Here is a 25,481-nt window from a genome sequence, read left to right on the forward strand (position 1 = left end):
GCAGCCGCAGAGGTGCCCGATGCGCCCACCCTGTCTTATTCTTCTGCCGGGGCAGGGTGGCAGGTGGAGCGCTTCGATTCTGGCAACGTTATCCCGAGGCACCCGGGTGAAACGGGACGGGACCCGTGCATTTAATGGACCCACGCCCCCCTGCCAGAGCATGGCAGGGTCTGACACTAGGGCGTGGGCAGCTGAGAATGTCAGGATATCAGGATGTCAGGCCGCGCGTGCCTATTAAATGCGGCATTCGTGTCTTTGACTGGCTGACACCCCGGCGAGGGGACCCTTTGGGTCGTCGAACGATCTTGCGCGAACCTTCGGGGAACCGAGTCCTCGGGGGCTGCCACGTGCAGCTCCGAGCACTCTCTCTTGAGCACTCCGGTGGGACCTTCGGGGAACCGAGTCCTCGGGGGCTGCCACGTGTAGCCCCGAGCACTCTCTCCCGAGCACTGGGGGAAACCTTTCGGGGAACCGAGTCCTCAGGGGCTGCCACGTGCAGCCCCGAGCACTCTCTCCCGAGCACTGGAGGAAACCTTCGGGGAAACCGAGTCCTCGGGGGCTGCCACGTGCAGCCCCGAGCACTCTCTCTCGAGCACTTCCTTCCCGGCACTTTGACTCCGCGGATCATCGGGGAACTGGGGTGCTCGGGAACCAGAGGCGGCGGCCCCGAGCACCTTCTCTCGGGACTTAGCTTCTTCTTATCTCGCAGGGCGGACCTCGCGGGATGGTGACGCGTGGCGGATGGTCGGCTCGGTCTCAGGACTCAGGGACCCTTGGTTCCTGATACACCGACAGTTTATAATCTTGACACTAACACCATCATAGAGTCAAGTGATATGATATTTGATAAATTAACCCCTTGTGCTAGCCCTACTCTTGAGTGTGCAGGTGATCAAGAGATGAGTAAAAACATATTTGGAAAAAGCGACATTTTAGCTTTTGGTGATGATGATAATGATCCACTACTTCCTGCTATCACACCTGTTTCAGAGCTGGCTCCTGCTTGTTCTACACTAGCAGAGGGTCCTGCAACATCTACTTTCATTTTAGCTACTTTTGAGCTTGCACCAGCAACATTTGAGGAGGGGATGGGGAACCTCACCTAGGTCAGAGACAGTGAGGGAGAGGAGGGCGGTCGGCGGCAAGAAGCTCCAGGAGGTGGCAACTAATCAGTCTTCGGCTTGTGATTGCTCCCTTCGGGGTTATGAACTAGGAAGGGTGGAAAGGGGAAGACAATACAAATAGGTATTGTCCGTAAACTATCCAACAAACAGGTTTAGAAAAAAAAATCCATACAATACAGTACTAGTCTGGTCCTGGCTCTAGAGTCTCGAGTGGATTTGCCCTTGCAGCACCGGCGCTTATGTGGGTTTGTTTCCCAGACAAAATTTCGTAAGCTGCATTGTATTAGCAGGTTGAGTGGAGTAAATTTGTTAAAAAGAAGAGTGTTTTGTTGGTTGTATTTGTCTGAACAGACTGAGCCGAATTTTTGTTTAATTGATTGAATATGATATCGTATGAGCAGATGCAAAAATCAAGATTGTGTTTGATTACTCGTATAAAGATAATTTTATAACATTAACAAGTAGATCCACTTGCATAAGCGGATGTTGAGTTTACACCTGCTGAGTCAGGCTGCAGAGTGAAACTCGTTTCTGATCAGAATGAGATGATATATTTGCACTAATTAGATGAGACCGTAACAGTAAATATAAACAATTAAATAGATTTTTTTAGATTCTACTCTCTATTGAGTCAGGATGGGAGAGACGCGGTGAAAAACACACCCCGGGTGTGAACCTGCACGACATGAACAACACGTTGTTTCCGTGCTCTTCTTGGTTCCGCATTGTCTCCGTCTCCTTCCCCACTTCTCTTTATTCTCTCCGGCTCCAACTCCTCCATCCGAGTAGTGTAGAACCTTCTTTCTGTCTCCAACACTCTCCCCCGCCGTAATCCAATCTTTCCGCTCCTCTCCGCCGTTTTCCGCCGCTTTCTTCGCACGCACAATCCCCAAGATTGGTCTTTTCTTGCGCCGATCGAACCGTAGATGTCAATCCAATCCCTAGCTGGGTGTCGCCAATTGCAAGGTTCCGCCGTGGATTGGAGCATGGGGTTCCGATCCGCCGGCACGATGCTGCGGTTACTGCTGTGTGCGGCGTTCCTGCTGGGTTGCTGCCACGGGAGGTTCGTGGTGGAGAAGAACAGCCTCAAGGTGACGGCGCCCGACGATCTCAAGGGCACCTACGAGTGCGCCATTGGCAACTTCGGCGTGCCCCAGTACGGCGGCACCATGGTCGGGTTCGTTGCCTACCCCAAGGCCAACAAGAAGGCGTGCAAGAGCTTCGACGATTTCGACATCTCCTACAAGGCCAAGCCGGGGGCTTTCCCCACTTTCTTGCTCGTCGACAGGGGAGGTCAGCAAAATTAGAAAAATTTCTTCTTCTGCCTGCTACTATGGTTCTCGTAGTTGGTCTCTGTTAGGTTATCCATGTATGATTTCGTCGATTATTATCTATCTAGGTATTTATAAGCTCCAGTTAATTAGATTGGATAGTGTACTTGAAGGTTTGACCACAAGTGGGGCATTTTTTGTTTGGTCTTGTGGTCTTTAGTTTGGTACGTTGAAGATTTGATCTTGTCATGCGATGATTTGATTACGTTGACTGTTCGTTGACCCCAATTTGGTATAACGACCAAATCTGTGGTTAGATGTGTGCAGCAAGGGACCTTAAACTGAAAGCTTACGGTCAAGCCCTCCTGCATTTTGTTGTACCTATGAAACTGTCATGTTGATTTACCTCCCTATGATGTTCCACTGATTTTATTTTCAACCAATTTTGTTGTTTATTTACCACTATTATCTGTCTGTTGTGTGATGCTGCATTCCCCTCGGTTAATCAATATATATAATTGATTGTGTAATATGGTTTGGTTTATTTTATTCAGATTGCTACTTCACAAAGAAGGCATGGAATGCACAGAATGCTGGAGCAGCGGCAATCCTTGTTGCTGATGACAAGGATGAACCTCTAATTACAATGGACACCCCTGAAGAGAGCGGGAGGGCTGACTATTTAGAGAACATCACTATTCCTTCAGCGCTCATAACCAAAAGCTTCGGGGACAGGCTCAAGAAAGCAATTGATAACGGTGACATGGTCAATGTGAATTTGGATTGGAGGGAGGCCCTGCCCCACCCTGATGAGCGTGTTGAGTATGAATTTTGGACCAACAGTAATGATGAATGTGGCCCAAAATGTGATAGCCAGATTGACTTTGTCAAGAACTTTAAAGGAGCAGCACAAGTACTTGAGAAGAAGGGCTACACACAGTTCACTCCCCATTACATTACCTGGTATTGCCCGGAGGCCTTCATTCTAAGCAAGCAGTGCAAGTCCCAGTGCATCAATCACGGGAGGTACTGTGCACCTGACCCTGAACAGGATTTTAGCAAAGGATATGATGGGAAAGATGTGGTGGTCCAGAATTTGCGCCAAGTTTGTGTGTTTAAAGTTGCTAAGGAGCACAAGAAACCTTGGTTATGGTGGGACTATGTTACTGATTTTGCGATTCGGTGCCCAATGAAGGAAAAGAAGTACACAAAGGAGTGTGCTGATGGAGTTATCAAGTCACTTGGTACGTGGTATTTACATATGTTTTCCTATGTTTTGTGGTGAGGTGCAGACGCACAGTGGTTGTACCGAATTGGTTTATAATTTACAGGCCTCGATCATAAAGCAATAGACAAGTGTATCGGCGATCCAGATGCTGATGAAGAAAATCCTGTTCTGAAAGCTGAACAGGATGCACAGGTTAGTGCTTCAATGTAAATTCATGATATTTTCCATACATCCTACTGTTGATCTGAATAAATTATCATCCACCACTTTGCATAGATTGGCAAGGGCTCTCGTGGTGATGTCACCATCTTACCAACTCTTGTGATCAACAATAGACAATATAGAGGTATGTGCTCCTCTATCCTGTAAAGCTACTATAAAAATTTGATTTGAGATTACCAATTTTCCAGGTAAACTTATCCGAATCTTTGTTTCTCAGGGAAGCTTGACAAAGGAGCAGTTCTTAAAGCACTTTGTGCTGGTTTTCGAGAAACTACTGAGCCTGCCGTTTGCTTGAGTGAAGGTTGGTGCATTGATTTCCCTAGTTTTTCCATGTTTACTGCATTTTTTAATCTATGCTTCAAGTGGAACTTGCGTGACAACTTGCTCTTAAGCATCTAACATTCATCATATGTCAAATTAGATATACAAACAAATGAGTGCTTGGAGAACAATGGTGGCTGTTGGCAAGATAAGGCTGCTAACATCACTGCATGCAAGGTACTTCCTGTGGTGTTATTTTTTTCTCGAAATTCTTGATTATCAGATATTTGCTCTGTTTAGCTTATGCATAATACTTGTTTGGTGTATATGAAGGATACTTTCCGTGGAAGAGTTTGTGAGTGTCCAGTTGTGAAAGGTGTAAAATTTGTTGGCGATGGCTACACTCATTGTGAAGGTACACTACAAGGCATCAAGAGATTCATTTGTTGGCATTTTTTTTTCTTTTTAAATTCTTTTAGTATTAAGTAACACAGCAAAATTGGGGAATAGCTTTTTTTAGAGCCTTCTCAATTATAGCATGTGTCCTTGTTATTTTAGCTTCGGGATCTGGGCGATGTGAAATTAACAATGGAGGATGTTGGAAAGAGACCAGGAATGGCCAGACATACTCTGCCTGCACTGTAAGTTTCCGTTTGATTTTTTTTGCTGTCCTTAAAACTGCCATATCTTTGATAGGAATCTAAAATTATATTTGTGGTGTCCGTAATCTACAGGATGATGGCTGTAAATGCCCGGATGGGTTCAAAGGTGATGGTACCCACAAATGTGAAGGTAAGAGTCAATTCCTGAAATCCATTAGGCTCTTAGAAGTCCTTGCCCGTCCCGCACAACTTATGCTTCAGTGCACAAATGTGAATTAGCACATCAGAAGTGGTTGTCGCAGTCAAACCATATCTTGTATCTTTAGCCTTTCCACTTTGTTGTGATGCTGATGTGAAACATTTTGTAACAGATATTGATGAATGCAAGGAAAGGACAGCATGTCAGTGCAAAGAATGCAAATGCAAGAACACATGGGGAAGCTATGAGTGCGGCTGCAGTGGAGGCTTGCTGTACATGAAGGAGCATGATACATGCATAAGTATGTAGCTCTTGTACATTTACACAGTTAACTTATTATTGCCTCACAAATCACATGTTGAATTTATGTCCTTGAGTTGATCATTGAGACTTAGAGGTCATAAGTTACCACAAGTTGCAGGTTAGTCATCTATTTGAGACACATAAATCATGATTGGGATTTTTTCTCTTCAATAATTGACATTTGAAAGCTAAAAAATGGCAACAAATATGATAAATCTAGACATTGACTTGACACTAGAGTGATGCTAATTGGGCGTTTATTGTGCTCAGGCAAAAATGCAGCAACAGAGGTAGGCTGGAGCTTCTTGTGGGTCATCTTCTTTGGCCTTGTGGCAGCAGGAATCGCAGGATATGCAGTGTACAAGTACAGGATCCGGGTAAGATATGAACGGCTTGTACAGATTCATTATCTGTTCATGACTCTAGGCTGTCATCTAATTCTGTTTTTTGCTACTTGTGCCTACAGAGGTACATGGATTCTGAGATCCGTGCCATCATGGCTCAGTACATGCCCCTGGACAACCAAGGAGATATTCATTCTCATCATATTGAGATGTGAAGAGCAACACAGCTAGCTTCCCCTTACGAAGAGGATGGACACAGATTTGAAGAGAGGAAATGGACGCTTGTTTTCTGCATATACACTTGTGTTAGATGTGTATAACCGTAACGATCGTATGTGTAGCATGCAAAGCAAGAGCCTCCTGTAAATTTCTAAATCGATTTGTATTCGCGTGGTTACATGGTTAGGTTGTACCGTGACATGGCCTTATTTAGTAATAATTCCCCATCTTTTCTTTTAGCACCAATAAAGGAGATGGAAGACAGGCATGACTGTACTTTAGTCATGTTTTTGGTCAGTAGTAGAGGGATTTGAGCGCATGTTGAGTGTCTAACATAACAGAAAATTGTGCCTGCCATCATTGTTTGGTTCATGGTCATCCAATGATTGAAAAATTTATGTATTGGTAAGTGCAGGAAACTGGAACCTTATGTTGGCATACTTGAGGCATCGCCCATTTATCAGCATCTGATCCTGGAACTGAATATTGAAATATGAGATCACCGAGCTGGTGCCGATTATTTCTTCAGTTGTACACTGACTCTGCTTAATTGAATTTTGGTTTCGATACTAAAAGCGTCTAAAGCCGGTTGCCTCAGCAATAGCTCAATTTTAGGACAGACCCATGGGGGTTCCAGTTACCAAGGATACCGAAGGGGGAGCTGTTGCATGTGTTTGATCAGGATGGATCTTACGATGCCTTTTGGAATGTAATGTGAAAGGGTAAAAAAAAAGGATTATTTGGACAGGAATAAATGTTCTATACTCAGCTTCTCCGGTCAGTATACTGTCATAGTCGGAGGAATTTGAGACGCAAGTTGGAAAATTTCGACAGAATTTCTCTTTTATGCCTGGTCTCGAGGATCACATGCAACGAAAATGTAATTTTCATGGGGCAAAAGATGCCGAGCATTCCTATTGGTGAATAGGCCAAAATGAGCGAACAAAAAACTATTCTCTCTTCATGTCTAGCATCCTCTTCAATCGTCTACGCTCGGTTCATATACTGGCCAGTTCTTGAATCAACCAGAATATCATCGCCGACGTTCACAAAAGAGGGCACGGTAACAACAGCTCCAGTTTCCAGGGTAGCAGGCTTCGTTCCTCCTACAAAATACAGTACGAACATGATTTCAATTCCGATGATGTCAGGTTCCACCAGAAAAGAAATTGCCGACTTAATGTTGTGCCCTTCAATACTAGATTGCATGGGATTACTTTTGTTACAACATGCATGATTAAATAATAGCAGGAACTTCTCGTAGAAGCATACTAGAGATTAGAGAATTCTGTACCTTGTGCGCTATCGCCTGCCCCGGGGTCAGTATCAATTACAGTCAGCCTCACAGTGATGGGGAGGTCGAAATCAATGATCTACAAAAGTTATCACCATTAATGGCCAAAAATATTTTGCTGTGTAAGAAAATGTCGCACTATCAGCTAGCGTACTACAGAAAATTATGAGAAGATAATTCACTAGTTAATTCAATAGCAAACAATTAGAAAAGAAAATAGGAAATACCTTTCCATTCCAGTACAGTAAATTGCAGTCCATGCCCTCTTTCAACCATTTCTGCTTGTCACCAACATCTGCTTCATTTAACCGACTTTCTTCAAATGTCGTCTGGAAAGGGAAATTAATAAGAGCATTGTAAGCTAGAAAAATTAATGAAATTATTCACATCTAGCAGGATTTCAAGTTTTAATTTGACCACAATTTCAGAGATGAAAGTGGCTTAGTTTACATTCAGACAACATGCGTCCTGGGAAGGCAGAAAACTAAAATTCTTTTTTTTTTCTGAAAAGGAAACTGAAATTTACTATTGTGCTGAAAGCTCTATCTCCTTGCCTTTATTCAGAACTTCTTACATCAAAATTTGGGGTCTCCCTTAAGAAAAAAATTATGCTAAATTACTTCATTAATTTCTATACAACCCAGTTCCTAGTGGGTTTTCACTTTTCAAACAAGTATTTTGGTATAAAAGATGATCTAAGAAAAGGGGGGCAGGGGTGTTGAAGTGGGACAGCTTTGGGTGAAAACTGAAAGGTGGCGGTAAGTGGTCAGTCACTGCCGTACCATTAATATCCAGGAAGAATAGATCCTTTAGTTACCAGAGCTCCCTTAAAAACTCTCTAAATAAAGCTTACCACTAACAACCGATGCAATGAGAAAAATACGAGAAACATTTACGCAGCTGACACTGGCAAGTACTTTCACTAATTATTTCGGTGAAAATTCAAGAGTGTACCAGATCCATGAACACAAACTGGGAGCCATCCTTGTATGTAAATTGCTTGGTCTCCTTTGAAAGGGATGGCTCCTGTAGCTGCAAATTTTAATAAATAAGGGAGAGACAATGAACATTGCACATGATTTGGTGAAGCAAAGAAGATCTATGACAGGCCAAAGGTGTAGCATATATAATTCACAGGCACATATAAGTCACACTAAAAAAAAATCCTGAAGAACAGTGAGTTTGAGGTGAGATTACCGTACTTCCAGCTCGAAAGGTTTTCTCAACTGTGTTGCCGGTGATATAATTGCGCATTTTGGTCCTGACAAAAGCAGCGCCTTTTCCAGGCTTAACGTGGAGAAATTCTGTTGTTGAATGGATAGTAGAAATTGACTCACATGACTCTCAATTTTGACGGACATTTTGTGCAGAGGCTCAGGTTACAGGTTAATTACACATTTTCCTCAAAAAATAAAACAGGTAAATTACACAGAGGTATGTTAAATAAAAAGGTGTCATCTTTTACCTCTTAAGAAATCCCAAAAGAAAACAACCAGTGAATCATGAATCGTTGAAAGGAGTGGTACATTGGCCTAATTTCCACAAATTATGCTAGTATATTGATTGCCGTGTCTCCTCCAGAAGCAAGAATGAAATGCACCAGAAGAACGGGCGTATGGCTGTTACCTAGAACCTTCCATGGCGCGCCATCGACCTCGACGTTGGTGCCGACCCTGATGTCATTGCTGGAGAGCGCATAAACCCCTGCAAGAAGAGCAATCAGAGCTACCAGGAAAACAAAAAAGGGGGCAACTGAATGCTCCCAGACGGTGCAAGAAAAAGTGTCGAACAAATGGTGGGTTGAGAGGAAAGAGAGAGCAGAGGGTGTTAGTTACTGGTGAAGCGGGAGCGGAGGGGCGCGAGGCGGTGGCAGGAGGACCCACGGCGGAGCTGGAGGGAGGAGGTGGCAGCAGCAGCGATGCCGTGGTGGTGGTGGTGGTGGTAGGTTGGGCCTGCGGCGAGGTGGCGGAGAGCGGCCATTGCTTTGCTCCGTAGCCCGCCTGGCACCGCAGGTGAGGTGGTGCCGATAAGGAAGGGATGACGCAGGCAGGCAGGCAGGCAGGCCCGTGGTGTTGCTGGCACCTGGGAGATGAGGCCCACAAGTCATTGGCGTAGCTTTTTTTTTTCTTTCGTGTTTCCAGGTAGCTCACTCAACTTAGAGCCCATCAGAGGGCCCAAAAGTTTCATTGCTTGCTGGTTGCTAGAGTAGGCCTTCATCAAATAGTAATTGGTCACTGGAACCGAGGAATGTGCCACGTATAATCGGAAATTGGTTACAGAAGATAGGAGCTAAGAAGAAGAATAGAATCTTAATTGGAATATAGTTATGTTTTGGTTGATTTGGTTCTGTCGTAATGATATTGTGTTTCATAAAAAAAATATGCTATTCATGTACGTATTTTTAAAAGATACTTACTGGTTAAGGTTATAGAGGTTTCTACATAGGAATGATGAAAGGAAAGTGTCTCTAAAGGTTTGTCATTTGTTGCAAGTGGTGATAATAAAACTCTTCGTCAAACGTTAGTGATTATGTAGTTATAGATTGTAAGCTTTATGATTCTTTATCCTCTCTGCGATGTTGGCGGTATATGATGTAACTTTATAATAATCTACTATTAGATGTATGCATCTTGTGATTGAAAATAGCTAGATGTTTATTTATTTTCTAAAAATAGTAATTGGTAGTTGACAACTGGCATGGCCCAATCGGACAGGAAAGACTCGAATATTTTTTTAAAGTACAAGTCGATCGCACCCAAGTTCTCATGCATACACGCACCGGCCGTAAGATTATCGGAGGCAGCTAAGGCCACGAGGAGCAGGGGCACATGCTTTCAATCGAGCACGCGTGTGTTATGTGCATTATGTACTTCTAAAATTGGTGAAACAACAGTGTTGAGTTCGAGAGGAGCACTCTGGCGAGGTAGGTGAACACTCTGCACTTGCATCCATATGCCCGTGTGGCCACAGGGTAGGTTCCCGATGATTTCTACTTGCCTTCTCTGACGCCACAAACACCAGTGAATCAATCTCTCGTGGTTCCGGCCGGCCGCTTCAACCGTTCTGGAACAGTCTCTTACACGGACACGGGCGCATCTGAATCAGTGACGGATGGACCATTATGGCGAGCGCTATACCTCTATTTTAGCCCAGCCTATAAGCCCACTCCTCGTATGGATATAGCCTTCAGCAGGATTCAGTGAGGATTCGACAAGGCAAAGTAAGCGATAATGCAATCATCGTTTACCGATTCAGCAAGAAGCTAAGGTGAGCATTGATTTCATGACGATTCGTCTTCTCGACTGCCTTTGATCTTGCACTGCGTGAGCGAATGGTGGCGCTCGGCGCGACTGGCCTCAGCGTTCTCGACCGTGACTCGACGTCGGCATTCGGCAATAGTCCCACTCTGACGCTTATCGTGCTCCTGCAGGCAGCACTGCGGCTAGCCCGCAACCTCGCACTGGCATGGCAGCACACAGCCGCCTGTGAGCAGCAAGCTCGTTCGATGCCGGCTGCCCGTGAGCCTGCCATACCTCAAATTTATTCCTCACTCCGTCGCTGATCTGAATGCCATGCCGGAGTATACCCACATGCAGGCTACTAAGACGGGCAGGGTATCGGCTGCAGCTGCAGGCCATGCAAACAAATAACTACAGGCCATGCTATGCAATTTGCTTTGAACTAAGAGTGCTGCCGAATTGGGCATGTCTGTTTGTCAGGTGATTGAGTCACATTTGTAACAGTAAGGCCATCTCTAGCAGATTTAGTTTCTATTGCTACAGTACTACCGGAGGATGAACTCCATAAGTGGGGATCCGGAGGAACCCCTTTGAGATTCGGTCGGAGGGATGGTTCTGAATCTACATCGTACGTGAATTAAATGGGAGTAAATGAGATATAGGTGGAGTGGACGATCGGATGCTAGAGGAAATAAATACTCAGGGGATTTTAGACAGGTTCGGACCGTACAGAGTGTAATACCCTACTACTATGTGTATGCAATAAATGCTTTAAGAATATCTCTCTGAGGATCTCTTGTGTTACAAGAAACTTTTGTCTAAGTCTAGAACCAACCTCTCTAAGCTTCTGCTCGGCTTCGTATGTCGTGATCCTCAGACTTCTCTCGACCTTCTGAACCTTTGCTTCACCTGTGCTTCTCCAGGGTGCCCACCCTTTCTTATATCCTATCGAGGCGGCCTGGCGTGCCCAGAAAGGATGGCGCGAGTCCCAAGACGTCATAAATGTAAAGCAACCATCATAGGTTGCAGTTTGATGTTACGGGGGGTTGAAAATGCGTCGTTGTCCGGTCTTGTCATCATCATTCCGCTTTTTAGCAGGTGCAGCAGGGAGGGCCCACCGGGCAGCCACTGAGCAACCCCGCGTGCCCGCCCGGTCAGAGCAATCCTGACACGGCAAGGCGGCAGACGATATGCCTCGAGCCCTGCGACGTTATCCCGAGACGCGCCGGATGACGCACGATGGGACCCGCCGCATTAAATGTCCCTACGCCTCTCTGCCAGGGAGTGGCAGGGGCTGACAGTAGGCGTGGGAGGAGTGGTTGGAAGTGACAAGCCACGCTTCCTCTTAAATGCAACATCGAACCTCTCACCAGCTGACACCTCACCGCTGAGCCCTTGTGGTGTCCACCGGCAAGGGGCTTCTCAAGTCCTCGGGGAACTTCTGGGTGCTCGGGGACTACTGTTCATAGCCCCGAGCACACTCTCCCGGATATACCCTTTCTCGGTCCTCGGGGAATTTGGGTACTCGGGAACCACTGTTTATGGCCCCGAGCGCCCTCTCCCGGAACTTGTACTTCTCAGGTCTTCGGGGAACTCGGGTACTCGGAGACCACTGTTTATGGCTCCGAGCACCCTCTCCTGGAACTTGGTCTTCTCGAACCTCGGGGAGATAATGCCCGAGGGAGGGCGCCACGTGGCACTCTGCTGTCCTGGTCTCGGAACTCGGAGACCCCCCGGTTCCCATGTCACCGACAAGTACCTCGCAAAACACTGTAGCGCTCAAATTTACTCTCCAGCAGATGCAGTATCCAGTGCTACAGTGTTGAGGAGAGAGAATCGGGTACTCCAAATTTGCTGAAATACTGTAGCAACCACAATACTGTTTATAGAGGTTCTGTATGTCTGGAGGAAGGAGAAGAGTAATAGAAGATAGGAAATAGGGTAGCTGTCGGAGATAGAAAAAAATAAAAAATACTGTAATAATATAAGAGGATATTATAATAGTGTTATATAGGATGTATTTTTAAAATATCTGCTGAAAATGGCTAAAAACTTATCAGCAGAACCGTAAATCTTGTTGCTTTTTATGGTCACGAAACTGCCACTTACTCGTGACCGTAATCTATACCGGTTCTTATGGTTGTGGGGTGACTTTCATGGTCACGAGTCTGTGACCGTAAAAGACAATAGATTACAATAGTGAGAATATGTCTTTACGGTCAAAATGTGACTGGACATAAGCAAAATCTCAAACGGCGACAGAGAACTAACAATTCTCATTCACTAATCCTCTCCAACCCTCTTCCACATAGCTTGTTCATTCCTACCAACCAATATAGCCACCTTCTTTGCATTGCGATCTCAAACACCATCCATCGCTTGCCAATCTCATCTCTACAAATAAAAAGGCCCCTTTTTGTTAATCACCTGGGCATCATTCAGTTATACTCAGTATTTTTTTAACTTGTCTCAGAGTTCCTTCTTTTTCCCTTTCAGTTATTCCAGTTCTCAACCTGTCTCAGTGTTCTTTTTCCAGAAAAAAAGAGAGAAAAAGAACAGAAAACGAACGCAGGTTGAACGGTTGCTGGCCACAGCATGCACCTACCACTCCATTCACTTCTTTGGACCTTATCACACACAGTGGTAGGTTGGTGTCATTGACATCAGTCAGTGTAGTGTCGATCACACTTGCTTCAGCTACCTGCCTCCCTTCCTGCCTCACCTTCTACCTAACTCAGCTAGGTCCCGGTTGCAATTTGCATTTGCAATGCACTGACGATCCATCTTCTCACACTCTTTTAATTGCTCTTGGTTCCTGCAGCTAGCTACCTTCAGGTTTCTTCGCTCTCACTGCACAAGAGCACAAAGGCTTCACTCACCTCCGCAGAAGAAAAAGTAAGTTTCATCGTTCATTATTTTCGTACGATATCCTTGTCAAATCTACAGGCTGCATGGCCAATTTCATGAACACTGATAGGTTAAAAAAATACAAGCCTAAAAATCGTCAGGGGCCTTTACAAGTTACAAATGTGTGCCCTTTCAATAGAGCATCATCCATCTGAAAAGAGTATTTGGTTGTAGTAATCTGTTGCCTGGTTGCATGTTTAGTGGGCTCGGAGGCTGAGAAGAAAACCGTGGAAGTGGAAGGCATCGCATTCCCGGCGGAGATCGCCGTCAGCAAGCCTCTCTCCCTCCTAGCTCACGGTATGTCAGGCAGCCTCTGCTCTGAGCAACCCATCGTTCATGGTCATGGAACAGAGCACATACATGTCTCGAAATTGACGTCTTGCAGGCATCACGGACATTGAGATCCACTTCCTCCAGATAAAGTACACCGCCATTGGGATCTATGTCGAGAAGGGCAATGTCCTCGAGCATCTACAGGACTGGAAGGGCAAGAAGGCCGAGGAGCTGGTGGAAGACGATGCTTTCTTTCAGGCCCTCGTTTCAGCTCCTGTGGAGAAGCTATTCAGGGTGGTGGTGATCAAGGAGATCAAGGGCTCGCAGTACGGCGTGCAGCTCGAGAGCTCCGTGCGCGACCGCCTCGTCGCCGTCGACAAGTACGAGGATGACGAGGAAGAGGCGCTCGAGAAGGTCACCGAGTTCTTCCAGTCCAAGTATTTCAAGCCCAGCTCCGTCATCACCTTCCACTTCCCGACCACTCCTGGAGTTGCAGAGGCACGTCGATATTCAGATTTGATTATACATTTTAATTACCTGAAATCTTGTCCATGCGAGTGAATTAATAAAATTACAAATTGGAATGTGCAGATATCGTTTGCGACGGAAGGCAAGGATGAAGCGAAGATTACGGTGGAGAACGACAACGTGGCTGGGATGATCCAGAAGTGGTACCTGGGCGGCACATCCGCGGTTTCTCCCACGACCGTCCGGAGCCTGGCCGAGCATTTCGCAGCGCTGCTCTCCCCATGATTGCTGCTGGAAGTGCTCATATGCTTCCAGCTTAATTGGGCTCGTGAATTCTGTCCTCGGCTCTCGTGTGTTGCAGCAAATTGCAAATAAGACTATTTTTTTTCTTCAACTATCTGGTTCCTGGAATGCATGAATGTTATCCAAGGAAAACACTATCGGTGATAAACCCGGTTTACCGGGTATATCGATGGACCTCGGTAGAAAAAAAAAAATATCATGTTCATTAGAATTTTATTTGAATTTTGTTCGCTATATCTGATATTTCAGATAAATTGTGTTTGTCAGTGGCTTCCTGTAAATTTTTATCTACCGGTAATGTTTTTCTTGATGTTATCTTCTCATTTGCCTGGTTGCTATTGTAATGACAAGCTTGTTCATTTCAAGAGACGCGCAGCTAATTGTATGGTTCAGCAATTGAGCGATGATAATGCAGTAGCTAGCTCGTCGGCTCTAAACTTTCCTGCAAGTAGAGGAAGGATTGCTCTCCGCTCATCATTTTGTTTCTGCTTATTTTTCGCCTTTTGTAGAGTCTTCACGAGTCAAATGAATACGGTTAAAATTTGTAATCCAGTGTGTGGTTAGATTACATTGGGGCTTGGAATCTGTTTTGCTCAAAGCCTAGTGGATCCAAGTAGTGTTGGGAGCTTGCAATAAAGATGGAAAATGACACGCGAATTCCTTTTGTAGCAACATAGTGGAAATCAGTGATGAATAGGGCTACATTTTGGTGGACCAATTTGAGGGAGTATATTTTCCAAAAGGACGGACAGAGTATTGCCGTGTTTATTATTGAAGAAGAGAATTAAACTAGTTTATAAGAGAAACTAGATTTGAAAACTACACAACCACACGGTTGATTTAAGGAACAACCGGTAAAAAATCTCATACACGACAGACAAACTCCATCGGCGCAACATATCACAAGAGACACTACATCCACTTACATACTACAATTGACCGATTAAGCAGTAGAATAATGCTGCCAAAGATGACTCCAACTATGACTTCCTCACTGCATCATCGTTGCCAAGCTCTGTCGTGCCCCCTGCAATGGAGCAGCTTCGACTTCACAATAGCATGGTTAGCCCTAAGCACCAAAATTGATCAGAAGTGGAGAGCAACACAAACGAGCCAAACATACACGACCAAAGAAAAATACCAAGAGCTCTGAAAGGGCCGAAAAGGATGAAGCCGCCGCCAAAGATCCAAATCCACTCACAAGACACCATCAGTAGCAACTCAGGGGCAGGGGGTGTATCCTCTGTGATGCCTTCAAGGAGAGCACGACGTCCGCAGACACCGTCATCGTAGTTTGGACACCATAAGCAAGATTTTTACCTAGAGAAACCCCCAACAAGTGGTGAGGGGTATCATAGCAACACCTCGAATGAGGGTAGTGGCGCCAATGATGTCATCGTTCTCGACGTCAGCAGGAAGCCGAGCAGTATATATCAAAGATAGAAATATCATAATAATCTTCTAGTAATTTCATATGAAATAGTTCATCATAAGTAGCAAAAAGGAATCCAGGAAGAGTCCAACATTCCGAATGATAGGAACACACTAAATCTTTAAGATCCCAACAAGCCCTTTAGCGAACGTTAGTTTATCTAGTTTTACTATTCCGAATGACAGGATTTTTGAGGATTTCAATTCTTATGATATTTTCTTGTAATGGTTGATCCATGGATAAGATTTCTTGGGTCTCCAAAATCCGTAGGAAAATATACATGAGAAAAATCTCATTTCACTTTTCCTGTGAGGGGCGCAATGCGTATTCTACCTACGTCTCTCCTTTTTTTTTCAGCCAAAAGTCTTTTGTTTTCTGTTTTCAATATCCCTACATTTTATTATTCCAGTGTTCCAACCCAAACCTAATACTAGCTTGAAAACAAACAAGATAGAATCTGGAAAAATCTCAGATGTTCTAAAAAAATAGACAGAAAATCATGAAAGCAGACAAACAACAAATCGAAATGACAAAGACGCTAGCCCCCTGTGTTTTCACAAAATTTCGATGCCAATTTACAGGTATCAGTAACACCGTATTGAAAAAAAATAGCAAAACAGTTAGGAACAAAACAATGTATTTTGCACTCTAACCCTTACAGTACAAGAAATTGCAAACCAATAGTTGAGGACCTGTCCGACAGGCGCTAAGTCCGTTCCCCGGCCACCGTTGCCTCGCCGGCGCCACCCTCATCAAGAAATGAGATCCGGCATATCGGGCATGAAGAGTGCTCGGCGAACCATATGTCGATGCATCGCATGTGGAAGCCGTGGTGGCACCTCGGGAGAACGCGCACCTTCTCGCCGTCGGCGAACTCGCCGAGGCAGATGGCGCACTCCGTGCCCGGGACGCTGGCCTTGGCCTCGTACACCTGCACCGGTATCTTCCTCAGATCCCGCTTCTTCAGACCTGCACCAGTGGCTGGAGCTGCGACCGCTGCTGCGGCGGCGGCAGGTGGTGCGGCGACGGTGAGGGTGCGGCCGCAGTGGAGCGCGAAGCGGACGAGGGAGTTGAGGCCGAGGGCGCAGATGAGGATGCAGAGCAGCGCTGCGAGGATGATGATCATGTTGGCGTCGAAGCTTGCGCTGCTCCCGCCCGCGGGTGGCAGCAAGGCCCCGCCCCTCGCTGCCGACGCCGAGGCTGGCGTGACCAGCAGCGGCGCCGTGGATGCATCGTCGGCGGTGGGGTTGTCACTGAGCCGTCGCATGGTGCGCGCGCGCGCGCTTCAATCAAATGAATTGGTGCCGGCCGCGCGTGTCAAGATCGCTGTAGGAAAGAGTTGCTCTGCACCTGAGGAGAGGTCGCATGGATCGTGTTTGTGAGGCAGGACAGAACGTAGAGATGTTTCTTTTTCGTTTGGCATTTGCTCACATGCATATAATGCCCAGGCCATGCATGAGAGAAACGAATCGATCGAGACGAATGTAGTAGGCGTGGCGTCGTCTTCGATCGAGTCCATGTCACCTTTCTCGATCTTTCCCTTGCACCGCAGCTGGTCGTGAAAGTGAGAGTGAGAGTGAAAGCGCCGGCTGGCTCATGAGCTAGCTAGCTAGCTTTTTGCCTTCCTCTTCCGTGTAAGCAATGCTAATGTCGGTATCTGTACTCTTTTCTTTTTAACTCAGTACAACATAGGCGTAAAGTACACACCTACACCATCACACGACATCTAATAAAGACTGACTGAAGATACGGAGATTTTAGATTGATAAGTTATCACAAACGTCTTATTACCGATAGATATATCGCTTACCACTACAAAATCTAATATATAAAACACATAAAGAGCAAATTTATAATTTAATCCATAGCAGATAAATACTATAATCACCTCCACCTCCACTAACCCCCTAAGTCCAGACATGGTTCTCGTCGGTAGCTGTATTTGACTTTGGAGCAGCAAGTAACAATTAATGCTAATTGGATCACTCGTGGTGCTGAAAGAGAGTGCGCCTCTTTCCGCAAACATCCAAGAAAATATGGAAGCAGTTGGGGACACTTTCCTACTCATACCATTCCTCCATCTTCCTCGTCTCGATGCCATTGCAACACTTCCTATGATGGAGTATCATAATTCCTTTTCTGCTTAACTGCATGCACGTACCACTTGAAAGCTACTCAGATATGTTGGAGAGATGTTGCAGCTTACCACAAACTAGTCATATATGCAACACCCATTGGCCATATATTGGGAACAATCAATTCGAGTCTTGATGGTGAATGGACGATTCCATTCTAACACTAGGAGAAAACCAACTTTGTCGAGCAGAGTTGGGGATATGACTTCTTTTTTCCAAAAAAAAAAAGGTAAATGCTATATCTCAGTCGCCTAATTTTTTAAAAATTCAGATGATGAATCTAAACCATAAAATTATGATTCAACGGCCCTCGTCCATCTTCAACCTCCAACCGTCTCCACCCACCTCCCGCCTCACCGCGTCGACGCCTCCCGCCACCGGATCCTCGTCCCCACCTCCTACCCTCCTCCATTTGTCCTGCAGCGCTCCTGCCATCGAATCCTTCGCTGCCGCACTAACCAGCTCCGCCAGCCTATCTCTGCTCGCTCGCGCCCCGGCACTGCCCACCGACCGTCCTCCGTCACCCATGGCCAACAGCGTCCCTACCGCCTCACAGCTCCGCCCCCGCGCCCACCTCCTCCATCGGACCAGCCTGCCACTGCCGACCTTCCTCTAAACCTGCCGCCCATCGGGAATCTACCGTCGGCAACCCAAAGCCCTAACCCCACCGCTAACCTGTTGCCTGATCACACGTATTAGCAAATTGAACAATTGGCATATGTATTAGCAAATTGAAATTAACAAAACTTAATGTTGATCCTATAAAAAGACTAAATATTTTGTACGGAGGATTGAGTGGCCACTTATGTTCATAAAAGGTCCATTTCATACTCTAGAAAGTGAAAGCCTTAATATCACATACTCGAGCTCATCCATGTGAGAGTGACGTGAATCTTGCTAGTTGGAAAATATGTAATGAATTCTCCAACTATATGAGATGCTAGTTTTTTTTTTGACGATTAGCGAACCATCGATATTATGAATTTGTAAAATAGATGAAAGATATCTTGCGCAAACGAATCAAAGGAACACACAGAGTAATTTCTAGATAGGTTCGGACATCACTAAGGATAATAATCCTATATCATGTTTGTGTTATATTGATCGGAGCCTGTTACAAGGGGGCACGTGTGAGGAACCGTCCAAACAGTATTCTAATTAATCATTAAGTCGATCATTTTCTTAATTACGACTCTCATGACTAATCGGAATACCATCTCGGTAGTCTCGACACGTGTTTTATGTCCAAGATTCGAAACACATATCTTTCCAAAGTTTAACATCACAACACAACTTAATAAAGAGCGAGTATTAACATTAAATTATAAGTTTTTTAAATATTTACCAAGTTATTACAATTTACAGTAAAAGAGAGCTATGAGAAGATAAAAATCGACTTAACTCCTAACCAACAAAAGAAACTACGCAGCGAAAGACTAAAGACTATACAACAAAATAAGGATGAAGCCATATGCCCTTAGACTCCATCACAAAAGCACGACCTCTGAGCAGCTGCCTACTCATACCCGCCACCACCCTCGGCAGGTGCGAAGTAGCAAAAGACCAACTCCTCCTCACCGATAGCACTTGAAATTGCAGCGTAAGTACAAATATACTCACAAGACTTAATTCATAATGGACACTTATAAATAGCCCGACTCCAAGGATTATGCATTTGGATATTAGCAAGGATGCAGCCACATGGTTAAGTAAATTTCATATGCAAAAGCAAATTTGACATACACATATGTGAGCATCCATACTTGATCAAAGTAACATACTAACTCATAAACATCAATTGAACATAATGAAAAGGAACCATAGGACTAATATATGTAAAGCACAATCTCATACCATCAATCCACACTCGTAACGCTATGACTGCTGCAAATAGACAAAAACATGCTCATGACCGAGAGCGCGACATTTCGAAATATTTTTACACTCTGCAGAGGGTACTCCTTTACCTACACGATTTGAGAACCATACAACTTGTATGACCACACAGATCCATACAAGGGAGTACTCATGTCAAACTTTTCTAATAAGTTTTGACCGTTTGATCATACGCTGATATGTGTGGGGTCATCTAGAACTACTTCCGGAGAAAAATAAATACCCCAATTGGCCTCATGCTCAACACCATCGACCCGCACGCCAAAAAGCCACAGCTACAAATGTAATCGGTTTATCGTTTCCATATGCGATATGTAGTAAGCACGGAAAGTGCTAAAGCCAATTGGAACAACGATCGGTGCTTAAACGATGCAAGCGGTCTATGGTGTCTGGGTCTCTCTCCTGACCTACCCAGGGAAACTCCACATCCGAACAGGACAAACATCCCTAACACCGTCCACATCTCTTCTCATCCTCACAACTTATCCAACCAACATCATCAACCCCATCATTATGATCATTGTGCAAGTAATTAAAGTCTATGCTCGCGAACGATGAAATATTTCATCGCTCGACTTTTACCGAGGACCTAAGTACTTCTAAGCATCCTGAATGATATTTTAAGTTAGATAACATCATATTAAACCCAGGCTACAAGGATACGGATCAACAATGATTCAAGTCAGGAGAATTTTAATGCATCAACATAGGTTCTACCCATCATAAACCCGATATCGACTCGAACTCATGCACAACATACATACATAAAATATAATTTATCACATATGACACATATGATCCAAATTAATAGGAGGAGTATGCTTATATGTTTGCCTTGCTGCTCAGGTGATTACCTAATGCTACCCGCGCAACACTCGCAACATTCAGCGAGATTGGCATCGTCTTCAACTGCGCCCGTGTCACACGCCGGTTCTTCGCTCACTAAAGAAGAACGTATGCAATGATGAGTATGAATAAAGTGCAACAATGCATGCTACAATATGCATAATGTATGCTACAATATGCATAATAACATGCTAAAAGTGTAAGACATACGAATAAATAACAAACTTTGCCATCTAACAACGTCGAAAAAGTACAGGAGGCTGGAGACCCCGGGCAATTCTCCGAACTCTCCGGGTTGCGGAGTGTTTGGATAATTATCCGGACTCTTCGAACTGCAGATGAAAGGATCGAATAGCCCAAGAGGGGGGGGTGAATTAGGATATTAAATTTTTTTTTTTAATTAACCACTACTTGACCAAATAAAACTTATAAGAAACGCAAGTAAAGAATTTTAACTAGCACAAGATAGCTAACCACGCAAGAATTAACTAAGAAAGATAATTCCCAAGAAGAACTTGCAATAATAACAAAGCTCAAAATAAGATGCAAGAAAGTAAAGAGTCAGAGAAGACAACACCGATTTTTTCCCGAGGTTTCGAGAAGTTGGCACTTCCCCCTAGTCCTCGTTGGAGCATCCACCAAGGATGTCGCTCCCCCTTGAGTCACCAAGGCTCAAGTGCTCCCTCTTGATTACCCTTTCTCCATCTCCGGATTGGCGGGTATCAAACCAAGTACATCCTCTTTTTCGGGGCTCCCACAATTGCTCCAAGAGCTCACCGAGAAATCCTCCGATCACCAAGACCGTCTAGGTGTTGCCAACCACCAAGAGTAACAAGCCTCAAGCTTCACTTGACAAAGACCAAGCCTAGACAACAGCTAGATGCACACTTGTTACTCTCCAAGCACTCAAAGAAGTCCTTAATCCTCAACTAAGAACTTAAAATGGACACAAGTGCTCCCTCTCTTGCCTCTAAATGACACACCAAGTGTATGAGCTGCTACAGGGTTGCAAGAGCAACTGTTGAAACCAACTGAGTGGGTATTTATAGCCTAGAGATCAAAAATTAGCCGTTGGCTAACCACTCTCATTTTACTGTAATCACCGGATAATCCGCTGGCTGTATCCTTAAGATCACCGGATAGTCCGGTGGGTTCAAACCCAGAGCCAGCTGTCACTAGCCGTTGCACGGCAACATTTGTCCGGTGATAAACTCCGGTGAACAACAGTCAACACCGGATAATCCGGTGAGTACAACTCACCCGACCCTTCGAATTTCAGAACCTTCTGCAAGAAATACTCCGGTGATATTTTTGCTACCACCGGATAATCCGGTGAGTTCAATTTGTCTGAGTTTCTTCACAACATTTCTCCGGTGGTCTGCCAGCTAAGTCACCGGATAATCCTGTGAACGTAATTTTCCACTGTGGCCCGAAGCAATGCTCTCTGCAAGAAATAGTCCGGTGTTCATATTATGCATTCACCGGATAATCCGGTGGGTACAAAATTGTTTTTCTCCGAAAATTTTCTCTGCTGGAAAAGCTCCGGTGGTCACCGGACTTTCAGCACCGGATATTCCGGTGTAACACTTCTGAAATTTTTCATATAATTCGGATGCCTCAATTAGTGTTTATCCGGTGAGTATTAGACATCCATCAGAGGATAATCCGGTGAATAAATGTTTTGTGAACTTGTCCAATTCAACTCTTTTTGAGCTCTAATTCCTTGATAGTTTCACCATGGACTTGTATGCTCTACCTAGTGCTAGAATTTAACAAGTGTGCATCATCTACGTCTAGACTCACTAAGTCAAGCTACTACTTTTAGCCCCCCTTTATAGTACGGTCAAAAGACAAAAAGAAAAAAAGGAGACCTATACTACTCTAAGTATCCTTCATCTCCTTTGTGATACTTAGAACTAGAAGATCCTTAGTCTTAAAGCATATGTCCTTTGATTGTCCATATAAGCACTTTTAGGGACCAAGATTAACCAAATGTCATTGTATACTGAATTTTTGATTCCCTTCAAAACAAATTGTTAGTCACAGTAATATGGTTGTCATTAATCACCGAAACACTTACCACTTACCTAGGGGCCTAGATGCTACAATCTCCCCCTTTTTGGTGATTGATGACAACACAAATAACAATAGAGATATGAATTTGAAGAGCAACCTATCATACTAGGCAAAAGAATGTATAAAGCAATAAAAGCGAGATAAAGCCTAGCGCTACAAAACTATCATGCTAGAATAGGTAGGAATTATGCGAGCATGAAAATAAACACAATGTGATGACAGGCGAAACACATCCATATACAGAGCCAGATAGCCTGTCATAACATCAAAATCAATCCATAAGATCCAACATTTCAAAACTAGCTACCCAAAAATCTAACCTCCCCCTGAATCAAAATCTCACTAGACTCACCAGATACTTTCTCTACCAACTCCCCCTATTACTAGACTCTCCCCCTTTGGCATCTAAGCACCAAAAAGAGAAAGAAAAAAAAAAGGACATGACTAAGCAGCCGGAGCTGGAGAAGATGGAGGACCCAATGGTGTCGAAGAAGGTGCCACGACGAACTGAGAACCGTCGGCCTCGGAGTCAGAGCTGGACGAACTGTGACCCGCAGCTGCTGTCGCCTCAACGATCTGATCCTGCACTGACTGAAGAGCAGCATCTGGAGCGTCAAGTGCTGGCTCAGCGACTGAAGAAGGCACAACTGACAGCTGAGGGACATGAGGAGAGATGACTGGCTGCTGCTGCTCGGGGACTGTCGGCTGTGGAGTGTCCTCGAAACTCAGAGGGCCAGTGGGTATAGGAGAAGTCAACGATGGTAACACGGGCCTCTGAGACATCCCAGCAGGCAGAGAGTACACTCCGGAGGCCAAGAGAGCTGACAGAGGGAAATCGGACCCTGGAGTACGCAAGAGTGCACTGACACTTCCTGGGAGATGACTCGGGGCAGGAGCTGAAGCAGGTGCTGGAGCTGGCAACTGAAGGCCCTGTGCCTGGAAAAGAACGGAGAACAATCTGGCGTTGTTCTCACGGTCTGCCTGAAGTGCTGCAAACATGGCCTGCTGCTGCTGCTGTAGTGACTGCATCAGTGCAAACTGCTGCTCCTCTCGGCGGCGAGCATCCTCTGCCTGAGCTGCCTGCTGCTGCTGCATCTGCCGAAGGATAAGAGTGATCTCCGAAGGCACTGCAGCAGAGGGCTCGGTGGTAGCTGTCTCAGTATCTGAGGAAGGAACTGATGTCTGAGGCGCACCCTGAGTAGAACCACCAGCCTCAGCATCATGACGTCTCGGGAGTGGTGGAATGAACTCGATATCCTCCGAGTCACTATCGTCGTCATCCAAGTCTATGAAGGCATGAGGTAGCTCTGCCTCAGCCTCTGCAAGGGCCTGGTCCTCAGCGGCAACTCTGTCTCGCTCCTCTGCTGGGATTTGCCGCTGAGCCTGCGCCATAGCACGCTGTCCGCGACGTCTGTCCGTCGGAGCGCTAGGAATATAGTCTGGGAATCGCTTCGGGGATTGCTGGTAGACGCCAAGATGCTCTGGATAATGAATCGAGCGAGCCAACAAATATGAGATGAAATGCGCGAATGGCTGCTGTCTGCCCAGACCCTCTGCTATGTTATCCTCAATCTCACACAAGATGAGATCTAAAATGTCGAACTGCTGATGAGTGAGGATAGATAAGAGCAACCACTGCTGGATACTGGTAATAGCCTCTGCGTTCCCGATCCTAGGCAACAGGCTGCGTCTGAGTGCAAAGTGAACTGCCCTTGCCTCTGGAGTCAGCATCTCTGGCAGTCTCAGTGAACCTGGAGGAAAAGGCGACCTGAACAACAGACGGATCTCGTCATCCGTCGGGAAAACGCCACCGGTCAGAGGACGACGAGGAGGATGCGCGTTCGGATGAACGACCTCATGCAAGAATCTGGTACTCTCCTGAAGCCTCAGAGCCTCGAGCATATCTGCCCGGTACAATTTGTAGACCTCTCCCTGAAACATGAACTGAATGAACGACCTGTCGGGAGCGATCCATACTGTCGCATAGAATACTCTGACCCAATCCCCAACATATCTGTCCACCTGAGTAAGGAGAGCGGTGAGACCGGGGAATGCATCAAAGTGTCGTCTCACATCTGCTCCCCCTGCAGCTGACTGCAAGTACTCCCATCTCAGCGTCCTGTGCTGACTTAACTGAACGCTCTTCCTGCCAAATGAGCGATAGAAGCTCTCCTGTACCACTGTCCAGAACCGGGGATCAATCCCCTCCTCTCTGACCTCAGGGAACCACTCCTCGACTGGTACGAATCTCAGCCTCTTGATCCTCGGACCCTTGCAGGACGTGAGATCAAGCAAACGAACCTCTCCCTGAGCTGGAGGCTGCGGCTGAGACTGCTCGGACTGCTGCTGCTGTTCAGACTGCTCGGACTGCTCGGACTGTTGCTGGTGTGTCTCTACTGCCTCTAGCTCCTGGCGAACCCTCTTCCGGCCCCCTGACCGGCTGGAAGGCGTCGAACCTGACCTCCCGGAAGCACGAGTGCGAGTGGAACGACGTGTAGGAGGGGTGGTCTCATCTCTGATCACAAAACCCTCCTGCCTGTTGTAGGCATCAACAGCAGCAAGCGCTCTGTCCCATTCCTTCTGAGTCTTTGACTTCTTCTGCTTAGGCTGCTCAATTGTCTTGCCCTTGCCCTTGTCATTGCGATTACGACCCATCTGACAGATGCAACGTGAAATAGAGATGAGTGATCATATTGGGTTTAAGATTTCGAATGAAATTAACCCTAAACGGAACCCTAAGCATGGATGGATATGAATTGAGACAATCATGCTATGGATATAGGCAAGAGACAATAGATATTGATCAATTGCATAGAGGAAGACGTGAATTTGGGCAAAT

The 25,481-nt window shown here is 45.6% G+C and overlaps 4 protein-coding genes across 7 annotated transcripts; 2 read left to right on the forward strand and 2 right to left on the reverse strand.

The window, feature by feature from the left end:
• Nucleotides 1–1,844: 1,844 nt before the first annotated feature.
• On the forward strand, nucleotides 1,845–6,070 carry LOC133906559 (vacuolar-sorting receptor 1-like). The gene is made up of 12 exons (XM_062348500.1): nucleotides 1,845–2,417; nucleotides 2,950–3,639; nucleotides 3,727–3,815; nucleotides 3,900–3,969; nucleotides 4,063–4,146; nucleotides 4,267–4,343; nucleotides 4,440–4,521; nucleotides 4,665–4,747; nucleotides 4,841–4,898; nucleotides 5,080–5,208; nucleotides 5,481–5,587; nucleotides 5,677–6,070. Exons 1-12 carry the CDS (start codon nucleotides 2,051–2,053, stop codon nucleotides 5,767–5,769), a joined length of 1,929 nt encoding a protein of 642 aa, XP_062204484.1. The 5' UTR covers nucleotides 1,845–2,050; the 3' UTR covers nucleotides 5,770–6,070.
• A 520-nt stretch (nucleotides 6,071–6,590) lies between these two features.
• LOC133906560 (uncharacterized) lies at nucleotides 6,591–9,125 on the reverse strand. 2 transcript variants are annotated; one of them, XM_062348502.1, is made up of 7 exons: nucleotides 8,903–9,125; nucleotides 8,694–8,771; nucleotides 8,265–8,371; nucleotides 8,022–8,093; nucleotides 7,295–7,396; nucleotides 7,068–7,146; nucleotides 6,591–6,879 (listed from the first exon to the last, which is right to left on the reverse strand). In XM_062348502.1, the coding sequence occupies exons 1-7, from the start codon at nucleotides 9,045–9,047 to the stop codon at nucleotides 6,761–6,763; spliced, it is 702 nt and encodes a 233-aa protein (XP_062204486.1). In that variant the 5' UTR covers nucleotides 9,048–9,125; the 3' UTR covers nucleotides 6,591–6,760. The 2 variants fall into 2 exon arrangements, with proteins under 2 accessions (XP_062204486.1, XP_062204485.1); XM_062348501.1 differs by having other exon boundaries at nucleotides 8,022–8,099; nucleotides 8,903–9,123.
• Nucleotides 9,126–12,941: 3,816 nt separating this feature from the next.
• LOC133906561 (chalcone isomerase-like protein 2) lies at nucleotides 12,942–14,572 on the forward strand. Of its 3 annotated transcripts, none has more exons than XM_062348504.1 (5): nucleotides 12,942–13,048; nucleotides 13,128–13,201; nucleotides 13,415–13,510; nucleotides 13,599–13,984; nucleotides 14,078–14,572. In XM_062348504.1, coding segments are annotated over exons 2-5 (645 nt in total). In that variant the 5' UTR covers nucleotides 12,942–13,048; nucleotides 13,128–13,200; the 3' UTR covers nucleotides 14,240–14,572. The 3 variants fall into 3 exon arrangements, with proteins under 3 accessions (XP_062204488.1, XP_062204489.1, XP_062204487.1); XM_062348505.1 differs by having other exon boundaries at nucleotides 12,980–13,043; XM_062348503.1 differs by lacking the exon at nucleotides 12,942–13,048 and having other exon boundaries at nucleotides 13,055–13,201.
• A 1,638-nt stretch (nucleotides 14,573–16,210) lies between these two features.
• LOC133906562 (RING-H2 finger protein ATL74-like) lies at nucleotides 16,211–17,176 on the reverse strand. Its single transcript, XM_062348506.1, has one exon. It carries the CDS (start codon nucleotides 16,954–16,956, stop codon nucleotides 16,396–16,398), a length of 561 nt encoding a protein of 186 aa, XP_062204490.1. The 5' UTR covers nucleotides 16,957–17,176; the 3' UTR covers nucleotides 16,211–16,395.
• Between the last annotated feature and the right edge of the window lie 8,305 nt (nucleotides 17,177–25,481).

This window comes from Phragmites australis, chromosome 23, assembly GCF_958298935.1.
Source record: "Phragmites australis chromosome 23, lpPhrAust1.1, whole genome shotgun sequence".
In the NCBI taxonomy this organism is placed as follows: domain Eukaryota; kingdom Viridiplantae; phylum Streptophyta; class Magnoliopsida; order Poales; family Poaceae; genus Phragmites; species Phragmites australis.